Source organism: Enhydra lutris, unplaced genomic scaffold (genome assembly GCF_002288905.1).
Source record: "Enhydra lutris kenyoni isolate GAN:26980312 unplaced genomic scaffold, ASM228890v2 scaffoldscaffold42, whole genome shotgun sequence".
Classification (NCBI taxonomy): domain Eukaryota; kingdom Metazoa; phylum Chordata; class Mammalia; order Carnivora; family Mustelidae; genus Enhydra; species Enhydra lutris.
The window spans coordinates 9,278,050-9,305,224 of record NW_019154126.1 but is presented as its reverse complement, the minus strand read 5'-3'; the positions used below and the strand labels follow the sequence as shown (position 1 = coordinate 9,305,224).

The 27,175-nt window shown below is 38.4% G+C and overlaps 1 protein-coding gene across 2 annotated transcripts in view; it reads right to left on the bottom strand.

Moving 5' to 3' along the window:
* Nucleotides 1-27,175, bottom strand: part of LOC111155529 (integrin subunit alpha 8) — a 172,199-nt gene that overhangs the window by 27,816 nt on the left and 117,208 nt on the right. For both annotated transcript variants that reach the window (XM_022515700.1, XM_022515701.1), the window contains 4 exons: nt 26,300-26,379; nt 20,945-21,025; nt 10,746-10,851; nt 8,682-8,840 (listed from right to left, as the gene is read on the bottom strand). In XM_022515700.1, the coding sequence (XP_022371408.1) occupies nt 8,682-8,840; nt 10,746-10,851; nt 20,945-21,025; nt 26,300-26,379 (426 nt within the window). The remainder of the gene's footprint in view (nt 1-8,681; nt 8,841-10,745; nt 10,852-20,944; nt 21,026-26,299; nt 26,380-27,175) is intronic.

Below are 27,175 nucleotides of genomic sequence, written 5' to 3'. Positions count from 1 at the left end.
TTGCTAACTTCTTTTCAGGTATGATAATGGTATTACAGATTTTTAAAGAGATCCTTAATTACTGTCAACATATACAGTAAAGTGGAAAAATAAATTAATGCACAAAAAATGGGAAATGTAACAGTAAATGGGTAGTGACATTATTAGAAATTAAAATTTTTCTTTTTTATGTTTTTATATATTGCCTGATATATTGTTTTGATGGACATTTAGTACTTTTTATTATGAAAATTTTAAAAAACATTTAACAACTATAATAAGAGCAAAAGAGAAATAAGAAAGCAGGTATAACAAATAGAGCTCGGCTAAAAATGGAAGGGAAAAGGGGTCCATTCTTGGAAGAAGATGCAGACCCAAGTTATTTGCTTATTGTTTGTTTTGAAGATGGAAATTTAAGTACGTTTCTGGGATCCAAGGAGGGAATCAGTAGAGAGGAAGAGGTTGAAAATATTGGAAGCAGGGGATACGTGATTTATCAAGTTAAATTTATCAAGTTAAATTTGGAACAGGAGGAAGAGCTCTTCTTCCTCTGAAAGTATTGGACAGGACTTGAGGATGAGAAAGAGACAATTAAAGATGTGTGTGTGCGTGTGTGCACACGCATGCGTGTGTGGTGGGGATTGGGATTTGGAATGGCAAAAAGGATCCTTTGAAGATTCTCTTGCTGTAAGGTCACCTGCTAACAGTGATGCTAAGGAGGCTGAATGGGAAGTACGAGAACAGTAGTGAAGGTTTGGAGAAACCAATGAAGAGATGAGAGAGGTGGCTTCTCCAGATGCTGACTGTCCAGTGAACACTTCCATCAGTGTGTTCTGGTGCCCCCAGGCAAAGGAGCAGAGAAACCAAACTGTGGGACTGTGTCTGATGGAGATTTTCAGGGCAAGGCCTTGGAAGGATAGAGGAAAAGGGAGGTTAAGTAAGGAGACCTGTAAAAGAATGTTTCAACCAACTCATCATGGATTCCTGGCTTGGCGGGAAAGAAAGTATGGCCAAAGGTAGCCTTGAGAGTCAGGTGAATTAGTTGATTCAGAGAAAGTTTTCATATCAAGGAAGAGAATGTCTTGTGGACAGAGGAAGTGAGAAAGTTATGAAAACAGGAGACTGAAGTAGGGGCTTAGATGTGGACTTAAATATTTTAGGGACAGGGTAATTAGAAGCGATGTTCACAGCACTGGGCTGATGAAGTACATAGACTCCGAGTTACAGGCCAGCCCCATGGACGCTGGAATAGTCTAAGACCCTGGTAGGGAAGGAGTGCCTGCCGAAGGGTTGCTCAAGGGTACTCAAGGTGGAGAATCTGCTAGAAAAGCCCTTAAAGCCTAAGACTGAAATTTGAGTTTAGATAGAAAATTGTGACCATCTCTAAGATTCCCTTATGTATTTTCTATCATGTATTCATGAGTGTGTGTGTGTGTGTGTGTGTGTGTGGTTTTTGCTTTGAGATTTTCATGTTTCCTTTCTTTTTTATTGTTCACTGGGAGATGTGTTACAGAGTTAACTCTGCATGTAACCAAACTGCAGGGAAAAGGTGCTGGAAGGACCTTCGGAATGTTCCTTTATTCCTGTAGTGGTAGCAGTAATAGTAAAATAATAGCCCAAAGAGAAGACAGCTCTGCAGCTTCCTATGTGGTGACATCAGATGCAGCTTGAGGATGGGTGAAGACCAAGTTTGTGGGGGCCCCTGGTATATCATCATTTACAAATACTTATGGGCAGCCTCTCAGTAACATATAGGACTTATTCTGAGCCATAGAATGAACATATTACACAGCAGGGGTTGATAAAACATGCTTCTCTCTTTTAGTAATATTGTTTTGCAGATAGAGGAACGTCCCTCCCAAACACCACACTGAGAAAGTCTTCAAATGGCTTACCAACTAGTTTTTGAAAGTGGCATTCCAGAAATTATTTCAAAATATAGAGCAAAACAAGACAAAATAAAACCCCCAAAGCAAAAATGAACAAAAAACTAAAAACAAGGAAGAAGTTATCCAAGAAATGTAAACAACAGTTACAGCCTGTTTTTTAGATGAACTCTGGGAGCCTGTTTCACAATTGATTGTGAACCCGCAGGTCATATTTTTCCTGAATCTGAAACCTTAGAGGTGAGGGCCTCTTAGCACCTCTTAGCACCACACAGGCGTTCAGTTCAGAAAACAGTTTGCTAAGGGCTCTGAGAAGCTGGTGGTAAACACTCAACTATCTTCTTTAGAACAAATACGAAAATTGCTCTTTTCTGCAATAAGGAAGAAATTATTAGTAAATATGGTTCTTTCCCCAGCTGCTACTCAGATTTTGACTTCAACAGGAGTTTTCTATTTGCATGAACTCTTCACAAAACTCTTCACTCTGGGATAGGTTTAAATTTATGAGCTAAAGGGATACTATCTAGCTGGAATGTGCAATACTGTTGGAAACGCAACTTTGGAAGAAAATAGTTGGGTGCAATCAGATTAAGGGCTTTTTGAATCCAAACAAACACAACACATACTATCTTCTTCTTATTTGTGATTTCTCTTTGGGTTTCAGGTATGCCTAATACACAAAAGATGGTGGACTTTCCCTCATGTAATCCTTTGTCTATAATTAAACTGAAGTAGAGACAAACCCAGGAGCTCAGTCTACCATGTAATTTTCTTTAAGGCATAAATGTTACGGATTTGTCAGGAGAGAAAAAAAATAGGTTTTTTTCTTAACGTTCTGAAAAAAGAATAGTTCATCCCATTGGTGATTTTGAAGCTTTTCTTAGTTGTTGGACATGTGTTTTTATATTCTAAAATTTACAGGAGAACCTGAAGACCCTCTTAAGGAGAAGTTAAGGCAAAGAGAAATGGACCCTGGAGAGTGTATTCCCTTTGGTGGCTAAAAATTGGACCAATAGGTACTGTTAAAAATAAAAGATGAATGAAGGTCCTCTATCGGGGGCGCATGAAAGAGACAGAGAGACGGAGACACAGAGAGAACGTAAGTGGATTGGGAGCTGTAACAAGTTTCTGTATTCGGAATTAATAAGGAGCAATAAGTAAATGGAGGCAGTTAGGAAGGAAAAAAATTCTCTCGAGAGTAAGACAAAATGATGCAAATTTGCCAAGCCAAGCCACAGTCTGTGTGCTCACCGATTAAAACAAAACAAAACAAAACAAAAACAAAAAACCCCAAAGACTAGTTGCAGGGCTTGGCGGATGATCGCTGTGTTTCTGCTTCCATGTTTGTGCTATCTGGTTGTAATTTGGGATTTCTGTGAGAATGGTCTTGTTCCAGCCTTCCATGGCTCCAGAGCCCGTTCTTTATGCAACACTGGCTTTTCCCCTTGTTACCGTTGCCCTCATCTAACCTCTGCCACATCATGTGGACCTCGGGCTCCTTTCTTGAGTGGGGGGCCCAGAACGTGGTCCTGTGATCCTAGCGCAGGTTGAAGCCAAGACCTCGCTTGTCCTACCCTTCTGGCTACAGTGTGACATCCCACAGCCTTTCACCCTCTTTTTCTCACCCTTGGCTGTTCATAATGAAACCTTGCCAGCTTAAAAAAGTCCTTTACACTTTATGTAGCTTGGGTTCCTCAATAGCGTCGGCTTTTTCAACTACATCTTATCTAGAGATCACAGCCTGTCTGGAGGACTCTCCAAACCCCAGGATAAAGTCCACCCAAATAAGATAATGGATAGTTGGAAGTCATTATTTTACTGCCTTGAGAATGGTTTAAGAAATACTTTATTCAACTCTAAAATTTTATTTCAAGAAGGATCTGGAATGAATTAGATTTAATGGATTGGCCCGAATGCTGCAGACAGTTGACTATTTCACAATGTTTTAGATGGCAGGATGTGCTGAAATTGCCACATTAAAATCCTCTATCTCTGAAGCCCGGAGGCGGAACCCTCATGGCCCTCTACTTATGTCCCTGTGTTCAGAGAAGGCAGAGGAATGAACTTGATGAAGTGAAATCATCATGGGAGGAACAGAAAACCGAAGACAGCAGCTGTTTTACTGGGAAGCATAAGGGAATGTCCCAAGGCAGTGTCCCACCCTCTGGGCACCACGAGGGGCCACGCATCTCACTCACTTTTCCTGAACCCTGTCACCCATGTGTGCTCCTGTTTGCCTTCATACTTGGGTAACAAAGCAGGCTAAGTGAATCCCCACGAAGCCTGGTATGAAGCAAGTACTAAAAAAACTCAAAACTGACAGACTTCTAGTGGCATCTGAGTGTGTCCCCAGTTTAGTCACTGATGTTTTGTATTTGGGCAGCAAGTGAGGTGCGTGTGGGTGAGAACTTTTGCCCATGGCCTCCTATGATCACAGTGGTAGCTTTCAAAGGGAGTCTGCTCTTCAAACCTTGGGGGCATGAGGGTCACTTGGTGGTGTAACTCAGCTGTACCAGTCAGTGTTGTACAAGAAAAAGTGCATCCCGTTCAGGCCTTATCAGACTTGGAGGCTTCTGTGAGGAGAGTCCTGTTTGGAATGCATGTTCAATTTATACATGGGTTGTATTTCAGAAGGTTTGAGGCTAGATGTTTGGCACTCAGAATGCATTTCTCTTTAGAGACAATCTTTTTTAAATGGTGGCTCAGTTTTCAGGCCAGCCCACAAAAACCCTACTTTATCTACAATATGGCTTTGATGAGTAAAACTATGTATTTATAATAAAAAGTAAGGCCAAGAGGTTGCTATCTGAGTAATTTTTTTAAAAAATAGGGAAAAAATCCACATTGTGTTAAATACATTAGTTCTATTAAATGCTAATATGTTTAATTAGCAGACATGAGAAATTATTTTGAGATGTTGTGGAGACCCTGCAGTGGGGGAAGGGGTCCAGGGTATTTCAAAGGTTTTAAAGTTGGTGGCACTGGTTCCTTGGAGCAGATGGTCTAGAAAACGCTTCTGAGGAAATCTGGATTGTTGCTTTTTCATCAGCACATTTGCTTAGACATTTTGGGAGCTGCAAAGAAGCAGTGAAGGAGGGAGCTACTTTCAGTGGTTAAGTGGGGAAAAAAATGAGAATATATACAGGAGGCGAAGTGGACAAAAAGGTGTATGTGACCTGACGAGAAAGAATTTTGCTGAGGGAAAATGAGTTGAATGGCTGGAGAGGCAAATGTGGTAGGGAACTTGAAAATCCTCCAGAGGATACTTGGGAAAGCTGAGGTGGGAGTTTTCTCTCGGACAGGCCCACAGCTGGCTTGGGATATTCTGGTGGCTTGTCCAGTGGGCACTAGAGCATCCTCAGGAAGGGCTTGTAGACCTTCTCACAGATGCAGATGTTTCAAGAGGCACTCACTAATTGTTCTTTTTAAAGAAATTGTAGAACCAAATCATAAGTAATTTTTTCTTAGTGGGTAAGTTAAACTGAATGAGAGGATTTACTTTTTTTTTTTTTTTTTCAAGAGTTTACTTATTTATTAGAGAGAGAGAGAGAGAATGAACGGTGGGGAGGGGTAGAGGGAGAAGAAGAAGCAGACTCCCCACTGAGCAGGGAGCCTAATGAAGGACTTGATGCCAGGACCCTGAGATTATGACCCAAGCTGAAGACAGACACTCAACCAACTGAGTCACCTGGTACCTGACTAGGATTTAATTTTTACTTATATGAATGTGTTTTGCCTCCTTATTCCTTTTATTAAACCTACCCTTTCTCTGCTTCTTAAAGAACTAAGTTAAAAAAAAAAAACTACAGATGTTTATCTTCAAATAGCTATATTTTTAAAAACTATATTTATCTTTAAATATCTATAGTTAAAAAAACAGTAATTAGCTTTGATGCAAGAATCTGAAATTGATACCTAGGTTAAAAAAAATTTCCCTGGGGCACCTGGGTGGCTCAGTGGGTTAAGCCTCTGCCTCTGGCTCGGGTTGTGATCTCAGGGTCTTGGGACCAAGCCCCGCATGAGGCTCTCTGCTCAGCAGGGAGCCTGCTTCCCCCTCTCTCTCTGCCTCCCTCTCTGCCTACTTGTGATCTCTCTCTGTCAAATAAATAAAATCTTTTAAAAAAAATTCCCAGACCTATTCCATTGAAGATAACTAGATGTAATAAATAATTTGTTCTTTACTAATTTCCAATTCATATTTAAGACAGAGAATAGACTGTTTAGCTTTTGTATTATCTAGGAATAAATAAATTTGCTAGGTAGGTTTATAGGGACTTCACCAATAAATTACTTATTATCTTAAGAAGAAAATAATGTTCAAGTACTCTCAATTTGTTGGTAGCTGATTATATAAAATATACTGATAATTAATTAAAAAATCTATTTATTGATAAAAAAGCTTTTTTAGAATCTCTGGGTTATACACACTAAATACAAGTGAAAGTACTCAGAGGACCTGAAAGTAAAAACATTTCAAGTTTTTCATTATTCTGAATTTCAAGCATTCTTACCATTTGTCATTTTGGGAGCTATTCCTTCATATTGTAATCAAATCATCTTATAATCAATTTCCACAAACTGACAGTTTTATAGAAGAAGCATAATTAAGTTGCATTTTAAAAATTACTAGCCTTAGGGGTGCCTGGGTGGCTCAGTCAGTTAAGCATCTGCCTTCAGCTCAGGGTCCTGGGATGGAGTCCTGCGTCAGGCTCCCTGCTCAGCAGGGAGTCCGCTTCTCTCTCTCCCTCTGCTCCTCCCCCCTGCTCATGCTCTCTCTCTCTCAAATAAAATCTTAAAAACAATTACTAGCCTTAGATTTTTAATCAAAGTCTATACTTCAAAGAATATCTGGGTGGCTGTCACCACCCCATTTGCATGAATCTGTCAACATTTAAGGCAAGTTATCTGTTAGTATCATTCCAGTCACTGTAAATGATTGTTAAACTGCAACACAGAAAAAGAATTTACAACCAATATGGCCCATATCACATAAGTTACATAATATATATGAACATATATAAATAATGTCAGATATAAAGCAAACATTACACTCTGGAGTTTAGAGACCTTCCCCAGGTTTCTGTGCTTCAAGAATCTACCACTGAAGTAGAGAATCCGTATGGGACATGTGAAAGATTTAATTTCTTCAATGTTATACATTCCATTTGAAGATGTTATTTTATTTTTTAAAGATTTTATTTATTTATTTGAAAGACAGAAGGAACATGAGTGGGGGGAGGGGCTGAGGGAGAGAGAGAGAAGCAGATTCCCTCTGAGTTGGGTGGAGCTGGACCTGGGGCTCCATGCCAAGACCCTGAGATCAAGACCCTGAGCCAAAGTCAGATGTCTACCTGCCTAAGCCACCCAGGAGCCCCAGAAGATGTTATTTTATAATAAGCTACTATCCTTGAAAGATATTAAAATCATCTCAATGAAGAGCCAAGAGAGAGGAAATGGACAAAAAAATTTCCAAGGAGGAAGTATTTTAAATAATTTTGTGGAATAGTGACCTTATTTATAATTTCTCCATAAAGAAGAAGACCTGTCCTATAAATCCTTTTATACTGAATCCCTTTGTCTTCCTCTCTTGGAATAGAAGGCTTACTGGGTTGAAGAAAAAAGCCTTTCATAACAGGGCCACCGGTTAGAGTAGAGGCAGACCTGCATTCTGAATGGCTGAGTTAGTGTTTCATGAAGTCTGCCCTTTGCTCCATTTCTAATAGAGACCCTGTCTCCCTGAGCTACTAGACAATGATTCTTAAAGTTCTTGATTCTTAAAGTTCTCTTTTGAGGATAACATCTGGTTAAACAGGTTATTTTCCCTCATTCAGGTGTAATGTTTTCAAGGGTTTATGCTAATTATGTTCTTTTCTTCCCAGAAGAAACTTAAAGCCAGATTTGGATCTTAATCTGAATGAGATCAGCTGCTTGGACACTTGAGCTCCTGACTAGTCTGTGACCAGCAAAGCAGCGTGGATGTCAGGTGAGGACTGTAGAATGGCAGAGTTTTAGGACTCCAGACCCTGCCTCTTACTAGACCCCCAGGTGACTGGATAAGCTTAAGAATCTGAGAAGCACTGCTCTCAGCTTCTCTATAAGCTGCACTAAAGAATGGGGTCCAGAAATTTCCAGTCTGGGGGTTCTTGGGGCACTGGGATGGCCTTTGGCAAATTATCGCATTTCACCACTTGCTATTGGCAACATTTGGAAAAGCCTACTTGACAAAGATCCTTATATCTTTTGGCAGTGTACCAAAAAGATTCTAGAAATAGCATTTTGTGCAAATTCTCCAAAACATGACATGTCTATTAATGACTTTGGTTTGGTTGTACTGCTAGTCAAACCATATGCAAAAGGTATCTATTAAAATAGGCTAAATAAATGACAGGTTACCATGAACAATAAAACCAAGAGAAATTTAAATTTTCTAGGAGTGACACTTTAAGTTAGGTCTGGCATTTTTTTTATGAAGATTTTATTTATTTATTTATTTAAGAGATAGCACATGAGCAGGGGGAGGGGTAGAGGGAGAAGCAGACTCCTTGTGGCCCTGAGCAGGGAGCCTGACACAGGGCTCCATCCCAGAATGGACCTGAGCTGAAGGCAGACACTTAGCTGATTGAGCCACCCACGTGCCCCAAGGCCTGGCATTTTAACCGTAAAACTAAAAGAAAAGGCCATATAGATAATCACCAAAATAACTCATTCTTATAATTACTTTGCTTTAAAAAATATAAGCCATGGGTTTGTTTTTTTTTTCCTTACCATAGAAAAGTAGGCTAGTTAGAAAAAACAGTTAGACTAAGTTCCTCCTACCTTTATATCCTGTGGGTTGATGTCAGGATTTGTTTGACACTGCAGAGGTCCCAGAGTTTGGATATGAAAAATGTAGAGGAGAAATTCGTCCCGGGCAGAAAATGGCCAACCCACCTCCAGAAGGGTGTCACTGATGATACTCGGTCCAATATTGTGCAGCTACAAGAAAGGAACGAGTAATGGTACAGCACAAGTCAGGAAGAGGAAATCAAGCTCCATGTACTTCCTACCCATTCTAAAAAGTATTTTGGGTTTTAACGCATCTGGGCTATGATGGTGGCAATAGGAAAATACCATCTATATAAGCAAGAGGAGCTCTGAAAGCAAGAGGCGCTGGTGCTCAGAGAAAAAACTTCCTTCTGTGAAGCTCTGAGGGCAGATTTCCTTAGCAAAGACCACATTCACTATGTCTGATCATTGTGATGTTTACCTAAAATTTATATTCATTTAATCACAGGGCTAGAAATGCAATTTTAATGCTATGCTTTCAAAACCTACTTATTTTTTCTTTGCATTGAAATCTGCCTTTTTCCTGACTACTGACTTGTCAATTGCAACCATATGCAATGCACTCTCTTTCACCCTCTGGAAAAATGGTTATCCATCAAATGCCAGAGATGGTCCAGGCTCACCACAGTTCACTTCAAGTGCACATTTCAAAGCTGAGCTCCTTCTGTTTTAATCAGTGACTCTCAAAGAGAGAGAGGCCACCTCTCATAAAGGGATGAGTGTTTTAAACTCATGAAGCCTGTACTCACAGGACAAAAAAGCAGCTTGGGAAAGTCACGAAATGTATTTAAATTTATTGTGGGTTTGAAAATTCACTCCAAAGTTAACAGGGAACTTTTTTTTCCCCCAGTTCTGAAAATTATAATGACCAAGAAAACAACTTATAATTTGGTTTTGCTTATTAGGTGGCTCATTTAATTCACTTTATCAAAGCAACACGGCATGCACTGATAACAGTATATTTTGGGACAGGACAATAGCATGTAGGAAACACGTGATGATTGTTTTTGTCACCACTGATTATTACCCTAAAATTTTATGATTCGTTTATGCTAAGATTAGAAGCAGGGCTTCTCTGAGAATGATTGAGTTTGAATATGTTTGCAAACATTAAAGTTTCACCATTCTTAAGCAGAAACCGGTGCACGCAAGGCCTAATGAATTATTTGACAGCATTTTTTTTCTAGCAAGGTTCTTAATCCTAGTAGACTTGGGGACTATGTTATCCTTTTGCTATCAAGAGAGCTTAGGGCAAAGCTTTGATCCAGGTGGGGATGGGACTTCTGGTTCTGAACCACAGGTTGGGCAGATGACAGAGGTTTTCATGTTGACGCTATGCAGGAGTTCACACTTCTTTCCCACATATGTACACAGCTCATCAGTTTTAAAATGACTTCATTGTTAACTGTAGAGAATGCTATTCACGTCCCTTGTAGCTTAAGATGAAAGTCACAGTCAGGATTACTAGGTCAGTGGAATGAGTTATGCAGGAAGGGGATAGAGAGCAGTAAATAAGGAGGGATCTCAAACAGAAGATGGCTTTTTCATAAGCTGCTGGTTTGCTTCTGGAAAATATTTTACTAATCAACTGACTATTTCAAATCTCAGAATAAGTTATTCATGTGTGTGTGTTATGTGTGTGTTTGGTACAATAGCAAATAATTCATAAAATTTTCTCTCTCTGGTACCTTCTGGTTGGTGACCTTCAGTTTAAAGAGGTGGGTAGATTTTAAGGATATTTGAAAATGTAGGAAGAAGCAAAATAAAGTCCAGAGAGCTAATCATTTTTATGCTTAAGCTGTCCAAACGTTAAAAAAAGGAGATGTAAGGAACATCTGAAAGAGAACAGTAACAAGATAAAATATTCTTGCTCTATAATGGCTCTCACTAAAAAGCAAGTGACTCATACTGTACCCCTTCCCCACACTGCACAAATCCAAGTGGTATATAAAGCTCAGATCTCAGGTTGGTGTCTTTTAAAATGCTATGAAGAGTTAATTGGTAAAGAGCATAAGATTAAATTCCTAACACAACTTTAAGACAGGTAAAACCTACCTCATAAATATGTTCCACCAGTGGTCCAACTCCTTCCTCTTTGTGGGGCTCCTCTTCTGGTTCCCAGTTATGAATGGGCAGAACAATCTGCGGAGGGTGGGATACTCTGAAACATGGAATGTTTTGTTAATTGCTGGTGATGAAACAGGTGAAAAATGCTTCACTAGTGTATGGTACACTAACAGCAATGGGTTATATATATATATATATATATATATGTATATATACATATATATATATACACACACGCAATATACTTGAGCAGATATTGCCTATACGGAAAAAGGTATTGAAAGTGATGTTCAGCAAAATAACTAAAGGAATAGTAAAGGATCTGAAACATCTACAGGGACGCTTTTAATTCCTGGTCTCTAGCTCAGAGATAGACTCTTTTATCCTGTCTCCTCTCTTGAGCACTAGGGAGCTCTCTTGGGACAGAGAGCATCCCTGAGTTGAGATAGATAATTTAACATATGGACATATAAATGCATACATCTATCTATAGGTCCTTTGTAAGTGTAAGTGTGTGTGTGTGTGTGTGTGTGTGTGTGTGTGTGTATACAGGGTATATAATCCCTGCTTCACCATATCAAGAAATGGGACTTTTTTGGTGGATAAAAATCTAGAATTCTGTGTTGTGTTAAATGTTGACTTGTGAAGAAATGTAGTTTTGAATTAGATACTTGAAAATAGAAAAACCACTTGTATATTCCTACTTCTTAGATTTCTTTGACTTTTCATTAATGCAGCCATACCTCCCCCAAAGCCAGGTCCAGAGCCAAAATAAAGCTTGATCGAGTTCTAGAGTTGTCCTCTAGATAACTCAAGGGTGAGAGACAGAGAGACAGTTAAATGATGTAATCACGTAAGTAGGATATTCACTTGACACAGATATATTCTTTGCCTGCAGTTTACACCTAGAACATGAGCACTGGCTGAATGCAATGCAGTACAAGGCATTATTCTACATTAAAAGCTGGTTCCAAACCAAATTGTTAATTTTATATTATCTTAAAAAGGATACTTCTCAAAAGAACAATGCTTCCTAGCAATTTTTAGGTGAAGGATCTTTGAAAGAATTCCTAGACCTCCAGCTAAAAGTAACTTCAACAAAAAATCCCTCTTTTGGCAATTGGAAGTTTTAAGTGCCCTTTTAAGGGCATCAGTAATTAACGCAGCCCCCAGCAACTTCAAATGCTATCTTTATTCTACCCCCCTTCCCCAGTAATCTCTTTCTAAAGCAGAAAGCAAAATTTATTGGGCTAACGACTGACCCAAGGGCAAGTAATTAATTTCTGTGTGTCCTTATTTCCTCATCTGGAGAATTATGATAAACTCTGGGTTGTATACTACAATTGATTGGAAAACATCTCAAATGCTCTTTGTTGAAGTCACTTTGGCTGCATTGTCTTCTAGAGGTGGGTGGAAGAAGTATAATTTTTAAACTGACAACCCACAGAAATGCTACTAAATTATAAAACCTTTCGCTTTCATCCCTAATGGGCAACTATTAAATTACAAGTGCAGGGCACAGGCTAGCTGAGCTGGTACTTCAATATTCCCTACCCTTATGTCGGTTTGTTGTTATGTCATGCTGCCCTTTCCTACTTGATTTGATTAAATCATGTTCAGATTAAGCACTGGGGACTTGGTGAGGAGAAGAGTACAGAACACAGATGGTTACTTTTATTTGAGCAAAGCCCAGAGAGTTTGGGCTTCCATCTCCGTGGAGTCTTCATGACCTAACCACCCAGAACTTTACTTTGCTTTACTTTACTTTGCTCAACAGAAAGTTGACTCCAGGCTCCATATCCAATGTGAGGCTCTAGGGAAAATCCTTATTTATTTACTTATTTGCATAAAGAACACATACAGAGCAGAAGCTGAGCACATTTTCTCTGGAAAGTTTTGTTCTTATAGTCATCTATCCTGGGGGACTGGTCATAAATGTTCCAGTACCACAGAATTATAAATATTTAGAACTTGACAGGTACTATGGAGATAGTGTGTTCACAATCCCTCGTTTTATACATGAAAGGAAAACTGATGTTCAGAAAAGTAGGGGTTAGTTGCAGGTGAAGACTTCAACTTACTCAGGTGTACTCAGGACTTTTCTATTTCCAATGTACAGATGACTCTTGAAAAACATGGGTTTGGACCGTGCTGGTTCATTTATGCAGATTTTTAAATTTCTATGTGAATTTTCATATAAGATACAGTACGGTAAGTGATTTTTTCTCTTCCTTATGATTTTCTTCATAACATTTTCTTTAGTTTACTTTATTGTAAGAATACAGTATGTAACACATATGCAAAATATGTGTTAATGAACTGCTTATGTTATCTGGAAGGCTTACTGTCAATAGTAGGCTACTAGTAGTTAAGTTTTGGGGGAGTCAAAGTTACATGTGCAGGGGGTTGGCACCCCTAATGTCTGCATTGTTCAGAAGCTAATGGTATAATGCACCACAGGGGCCATGAAGTCCCAGTGATTTTAGTAAAGACACTTAAAGAAACTTCCTGCCCCATTTCTGTAACAAAATCTAATAGAAATCTGTACGGAAACAGATAATCTACGATAGGCCATGACAAATCATGGCAAAATCATTCAAAAGCTATGGCTACCAAAATTCAGTTATCTACTGTCTAAGACTTTTTCAGATCTGGTGAAATCATGACAAAAAATGGCTCTCTGAAGATTCCAAATTCAGTTATCTACTGTCTAAGACTTTTTCAGATCTGGTGAAATCATGACAAAAAATGGCTCTCTGAAGATTCCAAATGAATAAATGAAACACTGTCCACTGTTTTCAAAATTACCATTTTTTTTTTAGAAGGAAGGAAGGAAGGAAGAATATAATCAACTATTAGCCAAGGATAAACAGCCCTCACAGCTCTTACTGAATAGTGCTCACATTCTAAGATGGAGGATAGAACATTATTCTACCTGAGACCCCCCCCAGGGATAAGAAGATTGGGGTACCAGTTAACACCAGAGGAAAGGATCAGGGAAGCAAGGAATTAGGTCTGTAAGTTAAAGTCTGTTAAAGTCTGTATGCTATCAGAAGTTCAAATCTGATGCTGTGGTAGTACAGTCTGAATTATTCATTCATTATCATGTTTTCAAACACTGTAAGCCCCAAATAGCAGACTACTAATTATTGTGTGGAACAATGTTGGCTCTACCCATTCTAGCCAGTGTCTATACAGACCACCATTATTTATGATTGTAGTGTCCCATGATCAAACCCACTCAATCCTGATTATATGACAAAGGACACAAGTTTATTACCCTTCATGAGCTCAATGCATGTGGTGCTGCCTCTCATGGCCAAATTCTCTTGCAGACTTAATGCTAAATTAATCCTTTGTACCAACAAATGACATGTGAGTCTACTGAAAGACAGTGTTGACACCATCTGGCTCGGAGAGAAGTGGACTAATTCTCAGTATTTTCTTTCCCATCGAAGAAATAAATCCATTTGAGTTTATTTTTAAAATGATAAAAACAACACTGAACTGAAAAAGAACTGCTAGAGACTGTGCGTGATAAAATACATTGGAATAAACACAACTGGCAAATAAAATGAGATTTTTCTGAAGACTGAACATGGAAGATTTTCAACACAGTAGCTGTTTGTTCCTTGAAGAATTAAACATTGAAACCAATATTTTTGCTGAGTATCTGGAATAAAGAGTTTTACTTTGCAAAATGGCTAAAAAGAACTCTAACCCTGTTTTAGAGAATAAACTGTGGTTAATTGTCAGACATTAATCCAGCAATTTAAAAAATTACACCCATACAAGAAACCCAATTTTATTTTATTATTATTATTATTATTATCATTTTTAAAGATTTTATTTATTTATTTGACAGAGAGAAATCACAAGCAGGCAGAGAGGCAGGCAGAGAGAGAGGAGGAAGCAGGCTCACTGCTGAGCAGAAAGCCCGATGCGGGGCTTGAACCCAGGACCTGGGATCATGACCTGAGCCGAAGGCAGCGGCTTAACCCACTGAGCCACCCAGGCGCCCCGAAACCCAATTTTAATTACCTGTTTTGATTATTGGTAAAATGAATAGAAAATTTCCTTCCTTTTTAACAGAGAAATACTGGTGTCATAAATGATGGCAGAAATATATTTATAAATATTTATCTTATAAAATGGATATATAAGAATAAATACAGCTACATTACACTCTCTGCTGCCTTGGACTGAGTTATGTTTTATGGAATAAAAACAATTCCCAATTTAAAATTCGCTTTGAGATTAAAAGACAGTTTCAGTTTATTTTTGGTTAGCAAAACAAAGGTTAACAAAGCTTAAAGAAGGAGACAAAACTTCATATACACTAGTTGTAAATGTTAAAAGATATAAAAATAAGATAGCAAAAAAAATGCTTATTTCTTCTCTGATTTCCTTTAGTGTTTTTCTCAATGTGAAAGAGGAGGGAATTAAAAAAAGAAATGCACAAAAATGAAACATCTGGATTAGCTGCAAAGATCTACAAATCAAACAGGTCATTTCTCATGAGTCATGAGTTAAAGAAGAAATCACGAAGGAAATTAGAAAACATTGTGACTGAAACCCAGCATATCAACATTTTGGTATGTGCTCAAGCAATTAGAGGGAAATTTATAGCACTAAATGCTTATGTAAGAAGAGAGGTCTCCAATCAATGATCTAATTTCTACCTAGAGGAAGGAGAAACAGGAAAAATCCAACCCAAAGTGAACAGAAGGAAGGAAATAATAATAACATAAAGCAGGAGCTAATGGAACAGAAAACAAAGCAAATAAAAAGAGAGAAAAAAAAGAGGCACCTGAGTGGCTCTGGTCAGTTGAGTGTCTAACTCTTCTTTTTTTTTTTTTTTAAAGAAAGTTATTTATTTATTTAACAGAAAGAGCACAAGTAGGCAGAACAGCAGGCAGAGGGAGAGGGAGAAGCAGGCTCTTCGCTGGCAGGGAGCCTGATGCCAGACTTGATCCCAGGACCCTGGGATCATGACCTGAGCTGAAGGCAGTCGCCTAACTGACTGAGCCTCCCAGGTACCCCAAGGGTGGCTCTCGATTTCAACTCAGGTAATGAGATCAAGCCCCAGGATGGCACCGTGCTCAGTAGGGAATCTGCTGGAAATTCTGTCGCTCCCTCTGCCCCTATCCCCACCCTGTGCTCTCTTTTTTTTTTCTCTCTCTCTCCCCAAATAAATAAATAAGTAAATCTTAAAAAGATAAAGAGAAAAAAAGAAAAGTCAATGCAATAAAAAAACTGGTTCTCTGAAAAGTTCACTGAACTCTAGCCAGAGTGATCAAGGGAAACATAGAAGGGAGTAAAAGATAAAAATCACAGTGCAGGGAATGATGAGGTCCCACATACATTAAAAGGAAAATGAGAGACTATCATGAGCAACTTTATGCCATACATGTAACAACTGGGATGAAGCAGATAAATTCCTTGAAAGACAAACCGAATGTTTCCTCCATAAGACCAAGATAGGATCTAAATACAAGACAAAACATTGGGAATGGCATGTGCTATGTATGGTGAGTGCTGTGAAATGTGTAAGCCTGATGATTCACAGACCTGGACCCCTGAGGCAAATAATACATTATATGTTAATAAAAACAATTAAAAAAAATAAATACAAGGCAAAAATGTCTTCTTGCACCAAGTCTACTCACTCTTGCCCTGACAGTCCCCATCTGTGCAGTAAGAGAAGAAAAAGAAAATAGGGGCGCCTGGGGGGCTCAGTGGGTTAAAGCCTCTGCCTTCGGCTCAGGTCATGATCCCACGGTCCTGGGATCGAGCCCCTCATTGGGCTTTCTCCTCAGCAGGGAGCCTGCTTCCTCCTCTCTCTCTGCCCCTCTCTCTGCCTACTTGTGATCTCTGTCTGTCAAACAAATAAATAAATAAATCTAAAAACAAACAAACAAACCAAAAAAAAACCCCACAACACACACACACACACACGAAAAAGAAAATAAAGAAAAAAAGAAAGAAAAGAAAGAAAAAGCTTAACCATATAGTAAACAACTTAACTTTTCCCCAAAAGTGGTGTAGCCTTTGCCCTCAGCTTCTGGGAGGTGAAGTCTAAGCTCTAGAAATTTTATGCCTGAAAGATGTATCTTTGTTTTTCTGGGGGCTTGGGGTCACACTGAATATTTTAACCATATGAGTTATCGTGGGGGTCGCCCACATCAGGAAGACCAACAGTGTGAGTCAGGGTGGGAGCCTCATCACATCGTATTAGACAACCTGGAGACAGATCAATTAAGTGGTTAGTCAGTTATTCAATTGATCATGTCTATGTAGAGGATCCCTAATAAAAACTGTGAACATTGAGCCTTGGGGAGTTTCCTCAGCTGGGGATACTCCATGCATCCTGTTACACATCCATACAAGGAAAGAAACATGACCCGGATAAGAACAGAAGTCTTGTGCTTGGTTCTGCCTTATCTCTGACTATGCAATTCTTCCCTTGGATAATTTTAATTTTTATTATACTGATGGGTATAATAGCTTTCAGGGAGCTCTGTGAGTCCTTCTACGTGAATTATCAAAGCTGGGGGCAGTTTTGGGAAGCACACAAATCTGCAATTGGTATCAGAAGTAAGGGTAATCTCCTGTGGGTACTATTCCCTCTAACTCTGTGGTTGGCTAAACTTTTGCACGTACAGATTGGATTAATCAGGGAAAAATCAAACTTTTTATTCATAGATGCCATGGCAATGCTATAGAAAATTTAGGAAATCAACAAACAATAAAGCTACTAGAATTTGTAAGCAAGTTTACCAAGATCTCAGCATACTGCTTGCCTTTCAAGACTTACTGTACATGCAGATCAATGGAACAGAATGGAAGGTCTTGAAGCAGAGCCTCACAGATGGCTAGAGGTGTCAAGTAAGTCGGTGGAGAAAGGATGGTCTTTCAGTCAATAGCATAGTAGCAACTGGATATTCTTATTCAACAGTGAACCTTGGATCTTACCTCACACCAGATACAAATATTAACATAATCATAGACCAAAATGTAAAACTGCAAAACTTGTAGGAGAAAACATGGGAAAAAAAAATCTTGTGACTCTGGGCAAAGTGAAGACCTTTTCCTACAAGGGACAAAAAGAGTACAAACTATAAACTATTTATTTATTTGTTTATTTTTAAAAATTTATTTATTTACTTTAGGAAGAGAGAGAGGACAAACTATAAAATATTTAAAAGTTGGATTTCATACAAATTAAAAACTTTTGCTTTTTGAACATCACTATTTAGAAAATAATAAGCCAGGGGCTCCTGGATGGCTCAATCATAAAGCATCTGCCTTCGGCTCAACTCATGATCCCAGGGTCCTGGGCTGGAGCCTCATTGGCGGGCCCCCTGGTTAGCAGGGAATCTGCTTCTCCCTCTCCCTTAGTGGCTCTCTCTCTCTCAAATAAATAGATGAATAAATAAATAAATCTAAAAAAAAAAAAAGAAAATGTTAATTAAATGGCTAAAAACTAAAAAAAACCAACCTGAAGCCCAGGTGGGCAAGTGCACGGCACATCTGAACTCACACTCTGCTGGTGAGAATGCAAAATGGAAATGGCACAGCCACTTTGAAACAGGGTTTGGCGATTTCTTATAAAGTTAAACATACCCTTACCATACAACTCAACTCCATTTGTGAAAATAAATATCCCAACAAAGACCTTATGTGAATGCTGATAGTAGGCTTATTATTAAGAGCCCCAAACTGGAAACAGCCCAAGGGTTCACCAACCTGTGAATGGATGAATGATTTGGGGGCCTTCCGTAGAGTGGAATACTTCTCAGCAATAAAAAGAAACAGACCACTGATATATGGAAGAACATGGGTGTTTTTTCAAATGCATTCAAATGCAAGTTAAAGAAGCCAGACTCAAAAGCCTACATTCTGTATGGGTGTATTTATATGATTTTTCTGAGAATATAGTGACAGAACATAGATCAAGGTTGACAGAGCCTGGGGAAGGATACTGGGTTACCTACAAATGTGCATGAGAAGCTACATGGGGTGACAGAACTGTTTTACATTGAACATCCTTGTGGTGTCTTAATCCTTCAAACCGAACGTCTAAAGAAAGAATTTTACTATGTATAATTTATTCTTCAATAAACCTGACTTAAGACACACACACACACACACACAACAAACCCCACAGACCATGAAAAGGTACTTGCAACATGTGTACTTGTTAAAGGATTAGTGTCTCAACTCTAAAATAGGGAAGAGTTCCTTCCTATGAATAAATATGAAAAAATTAAGTCTCTTCTTAGAAATATGTCCTAAGAAATGAGCAGAAATTATACAATTTGGGAAAAATAGAGACAAGAAACACATGAAAAACCTACTCAGTCTTGTTTAGGAAAAAGGGAACAGCAAATTGAACCTTCAGTTAGATAGAATTTCTCTCTTTTTTTAAAAAAGATTTTATTTATTTGCCAGAGAGAGAGAGAGAGTACACACAAGCAGGCAGAGAGGAAGACAGAGGCAGTGAGAGAAGCAGGTTCCCTGCCAAGCAAGGAGCCTGACACGGGACTCTATCCCAGGACCAGGGATCATGACCCGAGCTGAAGGCAGCGGCCCAACCAACTGAACCACCCAGGCGTCCCAGATAGTATTTCTCATCCATCAGATTGGCTCAAAATGAAAAATTTAACCGTTTTGTGAGTTAGTTAATAATGTGTAACAGTGAAAACTTTCCTGCATGTCTTGTGGAACAAGAAGTAGGTATAATTATTTTGAAATATAGTTTGGCACTATTTAATAAAGTTAAAAAGTTTACACTGTCTGATCCTGAAATTCTACCTCTAAGCAGGTACCCTTCTGACATTCTTCCACACATGTACCAGAAGATATGTACAAGGAATTTTGTAAAAAAGGAAAAAGAAAATTCCAACATGTTCATTAGGAGTAGAATGGATTAGTAAGTATGGTGTAGCTTTACCATATGAAACTTCTGCAATTAGAATGAATGGACTATAGGCACATGCCCTAAAGTGGGTGAATGTCAAAAATGTTCATTTGAATGAAAAAAATCACAGAAGCATAAACAAAACAAGATTTTATGTAAATAAGGTTCAAAGAATTCTCTTATAGCATAATAATTTATAAAGATGCACCTGGAGACAGGCTGCCTGACTTGCATTCTAGCTCCCCACTTCCTAGCTTGTAGCCTTCAGCCCCTTGTGCCAAAATTTCCTCACCTGTGCAGTGAGGATACTGGTACATATTAAGATGTGCTAATGGGCTGGGGTAGCAAATGGAAGGATAAATACGTGCTAGGTATTATTCTTCTTCTCTAATCCACTAGGTGGAGCCTCACTGGTCGCAGGACTTCAGGAAGGGCTTCCCCCATTGAGAGCATCAGGGGGCAGCAGTGAGAGAATGCATGGAGACCATGGCTCTGACTGCAGTGGCTCTAGTTGCCATTATAGAGGAGTGGGAACCACTCAAAATTATGGAAAAGGAAAGGGAACTGGGGTTGTTGGAGCCCAATGACAATTCAGCCCAGAATACCAGTTGCTGTTTTTAGCCAAGTCCTTGTCCTGAAGAATTAAGAATTACAATAAAATCAATGGAGTCCACACTTGCCTAAGATAACTATATACAGTACATTTCTAATTTTTTTTTCTTCCTCCAGGCATGGATTTCCCAAGCTGGTAGTCATTCTAAGCCTTTTCCTTGACCATTGTCCTCCTGTCTCTCAACTGACTGCATATTGGTACCTTCTTCAAAGAATAGGACAGAAAGAAAAATACATAAAATGTAGATCCCATCAACCTTCACATCTAAGAGTTAGGCATTTGTTCAACTCAAGATGTGGTACGGTGAGGCTGAATTTTCATTATGCCAAAATAATTACTGGATAAGTGTGACTTTCATGCAATCACAAGTTTGTCAAATTTATCTGACTTCCTAGTCTGATTATTGAACTGTCAGTTTGGGGAATAAAGTGATCTCTCGTTTTGATATTCTTTGAGTTAAATACCAGATAGGGTTTACTGTAGTTTTCAAAGGAAGTCTAATGATAGGTAGAAAAGAATGAAAATTTATAACCAAAGTGAATTGTGATTGCTAATGCATTAGGAAAATTCCATATTGTTTTTACTAGTGTTTTTTCATAATTAAACCTGTTACTACAGTATACTTACTACAATATCTTGATTGTTACTTACCCTCTTATTTCTACTTGAGCTACAGCAGTGATGTTGATTTGCAGGCTCACAAAATTGCTGTCTGGATTGTCCTTATTGGAACTAAAACACAGTGACAATATGATTTAAATATATTTTTTTCAAACATATTTTAATATGCGATCATAAAAAACATTCTGTAGATCGAAAGAACAAACATTACTAATACAATCATTCAGAAAACAATGGCATATCCATTCTATAAAATCATCACCATTTGAAAATGGAAATGCGAAGATTCTCTATGAGTAGGAGTAATATAATAACTTTCCACAAGGAGACATAAAATCATCACCATTTGAAAATGGAAATGCGAAGATTCTCTATGAGTAAGAGTAATATAATAACTTTCCACAAGGAGACATCTTATCTGAAAATACAACAGACATCTAGAAAAGCTAACGCTTTTTGTTTCAGTGGCTAAACCAAAAAGCAGTGAGCTGAGCTCATTTTCTAGTTTCTACCTTGGACACATTCCTTAACTTCTCTGTGCATCACGTTCATCGCCCATTAAATGCGAAAGTAAGGCACAGTCAACTCCTAATTCTCCATGCTAATAAAGAAGAGAACTAGCACGAATAATCCAAGAGCAGCACAGAATGGAATAAGCGTTTGTGTTTGGTTCTGGAATGCATCATACCATACATTGTTTTGGCAGCAAATTTATCTTCCTTATGGTTTATTTCTGAAGTAATATTAAAATAAGTGTATATTCACTGCACGTTCGCTGGCTAAGGTGGGGGGAGGGAGGGAATTAGAAGCATAGCCAATGGCAGGAAGAAGTAAGACCCCAGGAATTTTGGCAGCTCATGCCAAGACAATTAGGAGATGACATAGATATTGTCTAGTGCATCAAGAATCTCAAAATAAAAGGTACGTTTTTAATAATGTTTCTTTGAACAGTGACAAAATTATTTTTAAATCTTGTTTTTTTCTCTCAAATATAATTACTATGAAATTTAATTTTTTAAAAAGAATTATTTATTTATTTTAGAGAAAGAGAGCATGGGAGGATTGAAGAGCAGAGGGAGAAAGAAACTCAAGTTGATTCCATGCTGAGTGCAGAGCTTGAGGCAGGGCTTCATCTCATGACCCTGAGGTCACGACCTGAGCCAGAACCAAGAGTCGGAAGTTTAACTGACCAAACCACCCAGGTACGCTTACATATGAAATTTAATCTTTAAAAAATGCTTGTTAAGCATCCAGTGTTGTCAAGAAAATGAAACTTGGTCTCACAAGAGGCTGGACCAGTAGCTGAGCTTTGAATGCAGATGACATTTGCCTTTAGAACCCCATTGTGCTTTCCTTAGAGTCACCCTCATATCCCAAAGATAGTGCAGCCTTCAGCAAACAGCTGTGGCCACACCACCATGGACAGGTCATGTTTATATCCAGATCTCATTAAGAAGAGAAAGCCTCCTCTTTTCATCATTGACTTTTCACGCAGTTTCAATGGATAAGCTTTCACATTGCAGTGGTGGTAATGGGGTATGTTCTGACTAGCTTTTGAAGCTTTCCAAATGTGGGGACTGGAGGGGAGATGATAAGAGTCGGCTTTCAGAGGAGGAGACAGGATCGTTCCCACAATGCTTTTGAAAAGTCTTGTCTGATTGTATATACTGATAAGGGCACTTAAACCACAAACACACATAAAAGATATAAACAGGCCAATGTCAGGCTCATTTCCTGTCATGGGGCATCACGGCTAACCTTGTGATGAGCCTAGGGAAACTTGTTCACCAAAGTTTGAACCCCAGTTTCCAGGCCACTTTATTATTATCGTATCTGGGGAAAATCAGTCAAACCAAAAGAGGTTTTTAAATTTTTATTTATTTATTTATTTTTACTGTCTTGCTAACCAGCAAGAAGTCATTAAGTAATTCTCCTTGTCGCACATTGTGTAGTTAGTTCCAAATGCATGGCGGGAAACTCTAGTTTAGAAATTTAAGTCTCATCATTCCACATGTTACCCAGACTTGGTTCAATTTTCTAGTTCTCACTGCTTTGCAGCAGCGGATACAAAAATCAAGGGAAAAAAGTTTCTTTTAAGCTGTCCCATAATGCCATTGCATTTTGTTTCCATGTGGTTGAAAGGACACAACTGTCTCTACACACAACACCCTGAAAATGTAAATAGGTGTGAGGCACGGAAATCGTCTCCAGACAGAAGTCTCATCAAAGCTGGCAGAGGTTAATGAGAGCAATGGCAGACATGGAGACTAGATCTGGTTGGCTAATCATAATCATCCTGTCACACAGCCTTGTCGTGACACTTGGTGCTGCAGTCAACCAGGGGGTATCAACAACATCTCCCGGTAACAAAGGCACCAGGCTTGATATACAACTTAGATGCTTCCTTGACCTCTTTCCTGGAAGGAAACCTCCCTTGCTAATACCACTGCTGCGTTCAAACAAGCAATCCATCACCACCCTGGACGCTGAGCTATTTATGCTGTCGGTGCTAGCTCTAAGCAGGAATGATGGATTTCCTCTCCACGGCTACACCCTATGTCATGTACCAGGGATAAACATGTTTTTTACTTACTGTTCCGATGCTATTTTCTTTTTCCTTTCTGTTTCCTATTTTCTAACATTTTCCTATTTTCTAACATTCCTTCTGTGCTTTCTGTGGCCTTTGGAATGTCAGCAAATACAATACAATGTTCATTTCAGCACTGCCAAGGAAGCAATGTCAATGACATCACGAAGACCTATTTGTATGTGGGAATTACGATCTGAGACCCGCTGCACTCAGGGAGGGGAGTGTTTACATGTCACACAGAGTCACAGCGTGAAGAGACCATTTAATGCAAACATTTGGTAACATAAACTATTTTACGTTTATTAATATATAAAGCCCCGTTTCTCTTTTGTGTTCTGTTTGTGGAAAAGCGTATTAAATATGGATAACAGTGGTCAATGTGGTCAAAAGCTTGAGAATTTAGACTTCAGAGCATTTGGTTTAATTTATTTTTGGTTTGAACACATTTAAATTGAAAGCAAATCATCCATTAAATCCTTATTTATGTCTTTGGAGTCGGCCAACAAAGCATGTAAACGCTCACCTCTGTGTTAGGTATCCTCAAACATTTTTACCTCTGAAATGTCTGTTTTGGGAATTTGATACTTTATATATGCCTATAGCCACTCTGGTTCTTCATTTCTGCATTTGTATTTTTTTTTTCAGGATAATGTTAAAATAGTCATGAGTTTCTATAGCATGTAAGGATGGAATATAATCATGGCTCATTCTTTTAGATGCAGGGGGATGTTAAAATGTGACCATTTCTATTTTCCATCAAATTTAGCACTTCATTGCTGAATTCACTATTTGAATGATGATCCCAGGATGGATTTGGGGAAGACATTTAGAACATCATTTGGTGTTCTTCGCTCCTTCAGCGAATTACTAGTTGCGTTTATTCTACTACCTCTAAGTGTAATCAAAAGTAAGAAGGATGTGTCGAGGAATTTGCTTTGCATCTTTGCACCACATTTTCTTCCTAAATAAGGGCCTTATATTTCATGATAGATTATCTTCATGCCATTGCAGGACCAATGTAACAGACAGTGATGGCGAGGAAAAGAAACTTCAGGCTCCCGCCTGTAGTGGTGGTGGTTCTCACTATGAAGTGCTGTTACTTTTTTCTCTTTTTTTCTGAAAATGTACAGATATTTTCCATATGAAAATATTTAGGACTACCTGAAGCTTTTGGAAAATATACATTTATATCGATACACAGAAGTGAATTAATAAACTTTTATAAAATGCTATTACAGAATTAATTCTTCTGTATTACCAGTCACTATCACATATCACTAATATGGGTAAAATTTTTAAAAATCTCTAGCAGAAAATATTAAGTTAAGTTAAAAAAATACCCAATCAGAAAAGATCTAAGGTAAGTTAGAAAACCTTCCTTCTTAGAAATCTATCATAAAAATTAGGGGATTTGGTTTGTGATATTGGTTGTAGATTTTTAAAAAACTTTTAAGAAGATTTATTTATTTGAGAGAGAGAGCATGAGTGGGAGTAGCAAAGGGAGAAGGAGAGAGAATCACAAGCTGACTCCATGCTCAGCATGGAGCCCAATGCGGAGCTATCTCAGGACCCTGAGATCATGAACTGAGCCAAAACTGAGAGTCAGTTACTTAACTAACTGCACCACCCAGGTTGTAGATTTGAAGAATTAGAGAGTTTATATACTTTTTAAAAACTCTAAACCTTCAATCAACGTAGCTATTAAAAAGTAATCCTTTACACAAAGTCAACACTCTTCAATCACTTCTTAGAGGACAGGAGGTGAGATTGAACCACACTGTACACTAGTATTTGAGAACCATAGAGACTGACTTCAGAGTTGTGTTCTAGTTAGAATAAGTGTTCACCATGCTGAGCATATGCTGTTTATATCAATGTTGTTCAAACACTTAAAATTGCAAACCACGAAAGAAATATATACATTTCACAGGGTGTCTTACTATACATATTTCCATTTATCTAATTGGATTATTTCATGAACAGGACTTTGATATATTACATTTCATTCAATCTCCTTTTCTTTTAATACTGGCCTGGAGTCATTAAATTGATCCCGTTCCTGGCTAATGGGTTGAAGTCCACAGTGGGCTTTCACGCACACTGCTCCCTACAAGTCTTGCTGCTCATTGAATATTATTTTCAGCCATGAAGGAGCAAACAGAATAGATAGTGAAAAAGCAGTTGCTCTTGAATAGCTGAAAAAGGTCAGTCTTAGGGAGAAGACGTAGCTATTTACATGCTTTGACTTGGAGTTACCAGAGAAGGCCTGGAAGGAAGGCTCTGAATGAATATATGATTACACTTGCTTCCTGTGAAGGTGCTCACAATGAAACTATCAGAGACTCATTAACTCTTGAAGAGTTAGATTTAAGATTGCAAATGTACAACCTATGCTTTTTGCAAAAATTTTATCCTCAGGGATTAGCTGATCCCCAGGTGAGAGCATGGTAGGTATGTAGAAGGGGTGCTGGTAAGGGTGGGAGAAGGAAAGCAAATCAGACTGAGGAAAAATGGAGGTAAATGGGGGTGGGAGGGTACCCAGGACAAAATTTTACTGAAATAACTTGGCTTATAGATGAATCTCTTTTCTTTAAAAAAAATCAATAATGAATGAATAAATTAAAAAAAATAGATAACAAAACTGAAATAACAGAAACAAAGGAAAAATGATCTGCAAAAGTCTGGGTTCTAATTTCAGGAGAACTTTTAAGGTTAAGGAGCTTAAAAAGTTGTCATTCATTTCACTGTGGATCTCTTGAATGCTAACCATAATTTTAGACATTTAAAGATCTAACCTTCTGATTTGGAGATCGAAGTTAATGCTCATGTTTGTTTTCTCAAGACGTGGAACGGCAAATCGGAGGCCCAGAGAATACTAGAAGAAAAAAAAAAAACAGAAGACACTAAGTTTATGACAGGGAGGGACTTCCTACACAGCGTAAATATCTTTTTTAAGTCATCCCTGCAAATCCCCACCTGAGATTACTGTCCTTTTCTCTGCTTCCACCTGGATTGTTGAGAGGAAGTCATGCAGCCAAGACTGCGGGACCCAGACAATTCAAGTCCCTATATGTTTTTTTCCTTCCCTTCATTTCGCCCTGTACAGACTCTTCTCTGGCCGCCTTCCTATGTGCTAAATTAAAAGCAACCTAAATATACGAGCAATGCTTGACTTGGAAAGCTCTAGTGCTTATGTTTCATGCACATTTAGGTGGTCATTGAAATTATGTCTGCAAAGCCTATGCAAATATGTGGAAAATGCTTCTAATGTAATGATGACCCATAAAGAAACAGGTTACACAGTTGTATGTGTAACGTGTTTTACCTAGTGTTTTAAAAGTTTATCGATGGAAAAATTACTGTATAGGAGTGAGGGTGTATGGTAAGAAAATATACCAGGATAACATTCTATGGTTATGTTAAGGTTATGAGTGCAGGAATTGTTTTTTCCACCTTTATTTTCTAAAGTTTTGAACCTGCTCTTACTATTTTCTTAACTTGAGGACACATTTTTAATACTTTGGGAAAGTTTTAAAATGGGAAACATCCAACGATAATATAAATAAGGAAGTAAAAATAAGAGCTAGGTAATTATATGACTTACTCTCCCACGTACTGTGCTAAGCCTTACATGCCTTGTCTTACATAATCATGACAACCACCCCACAGGT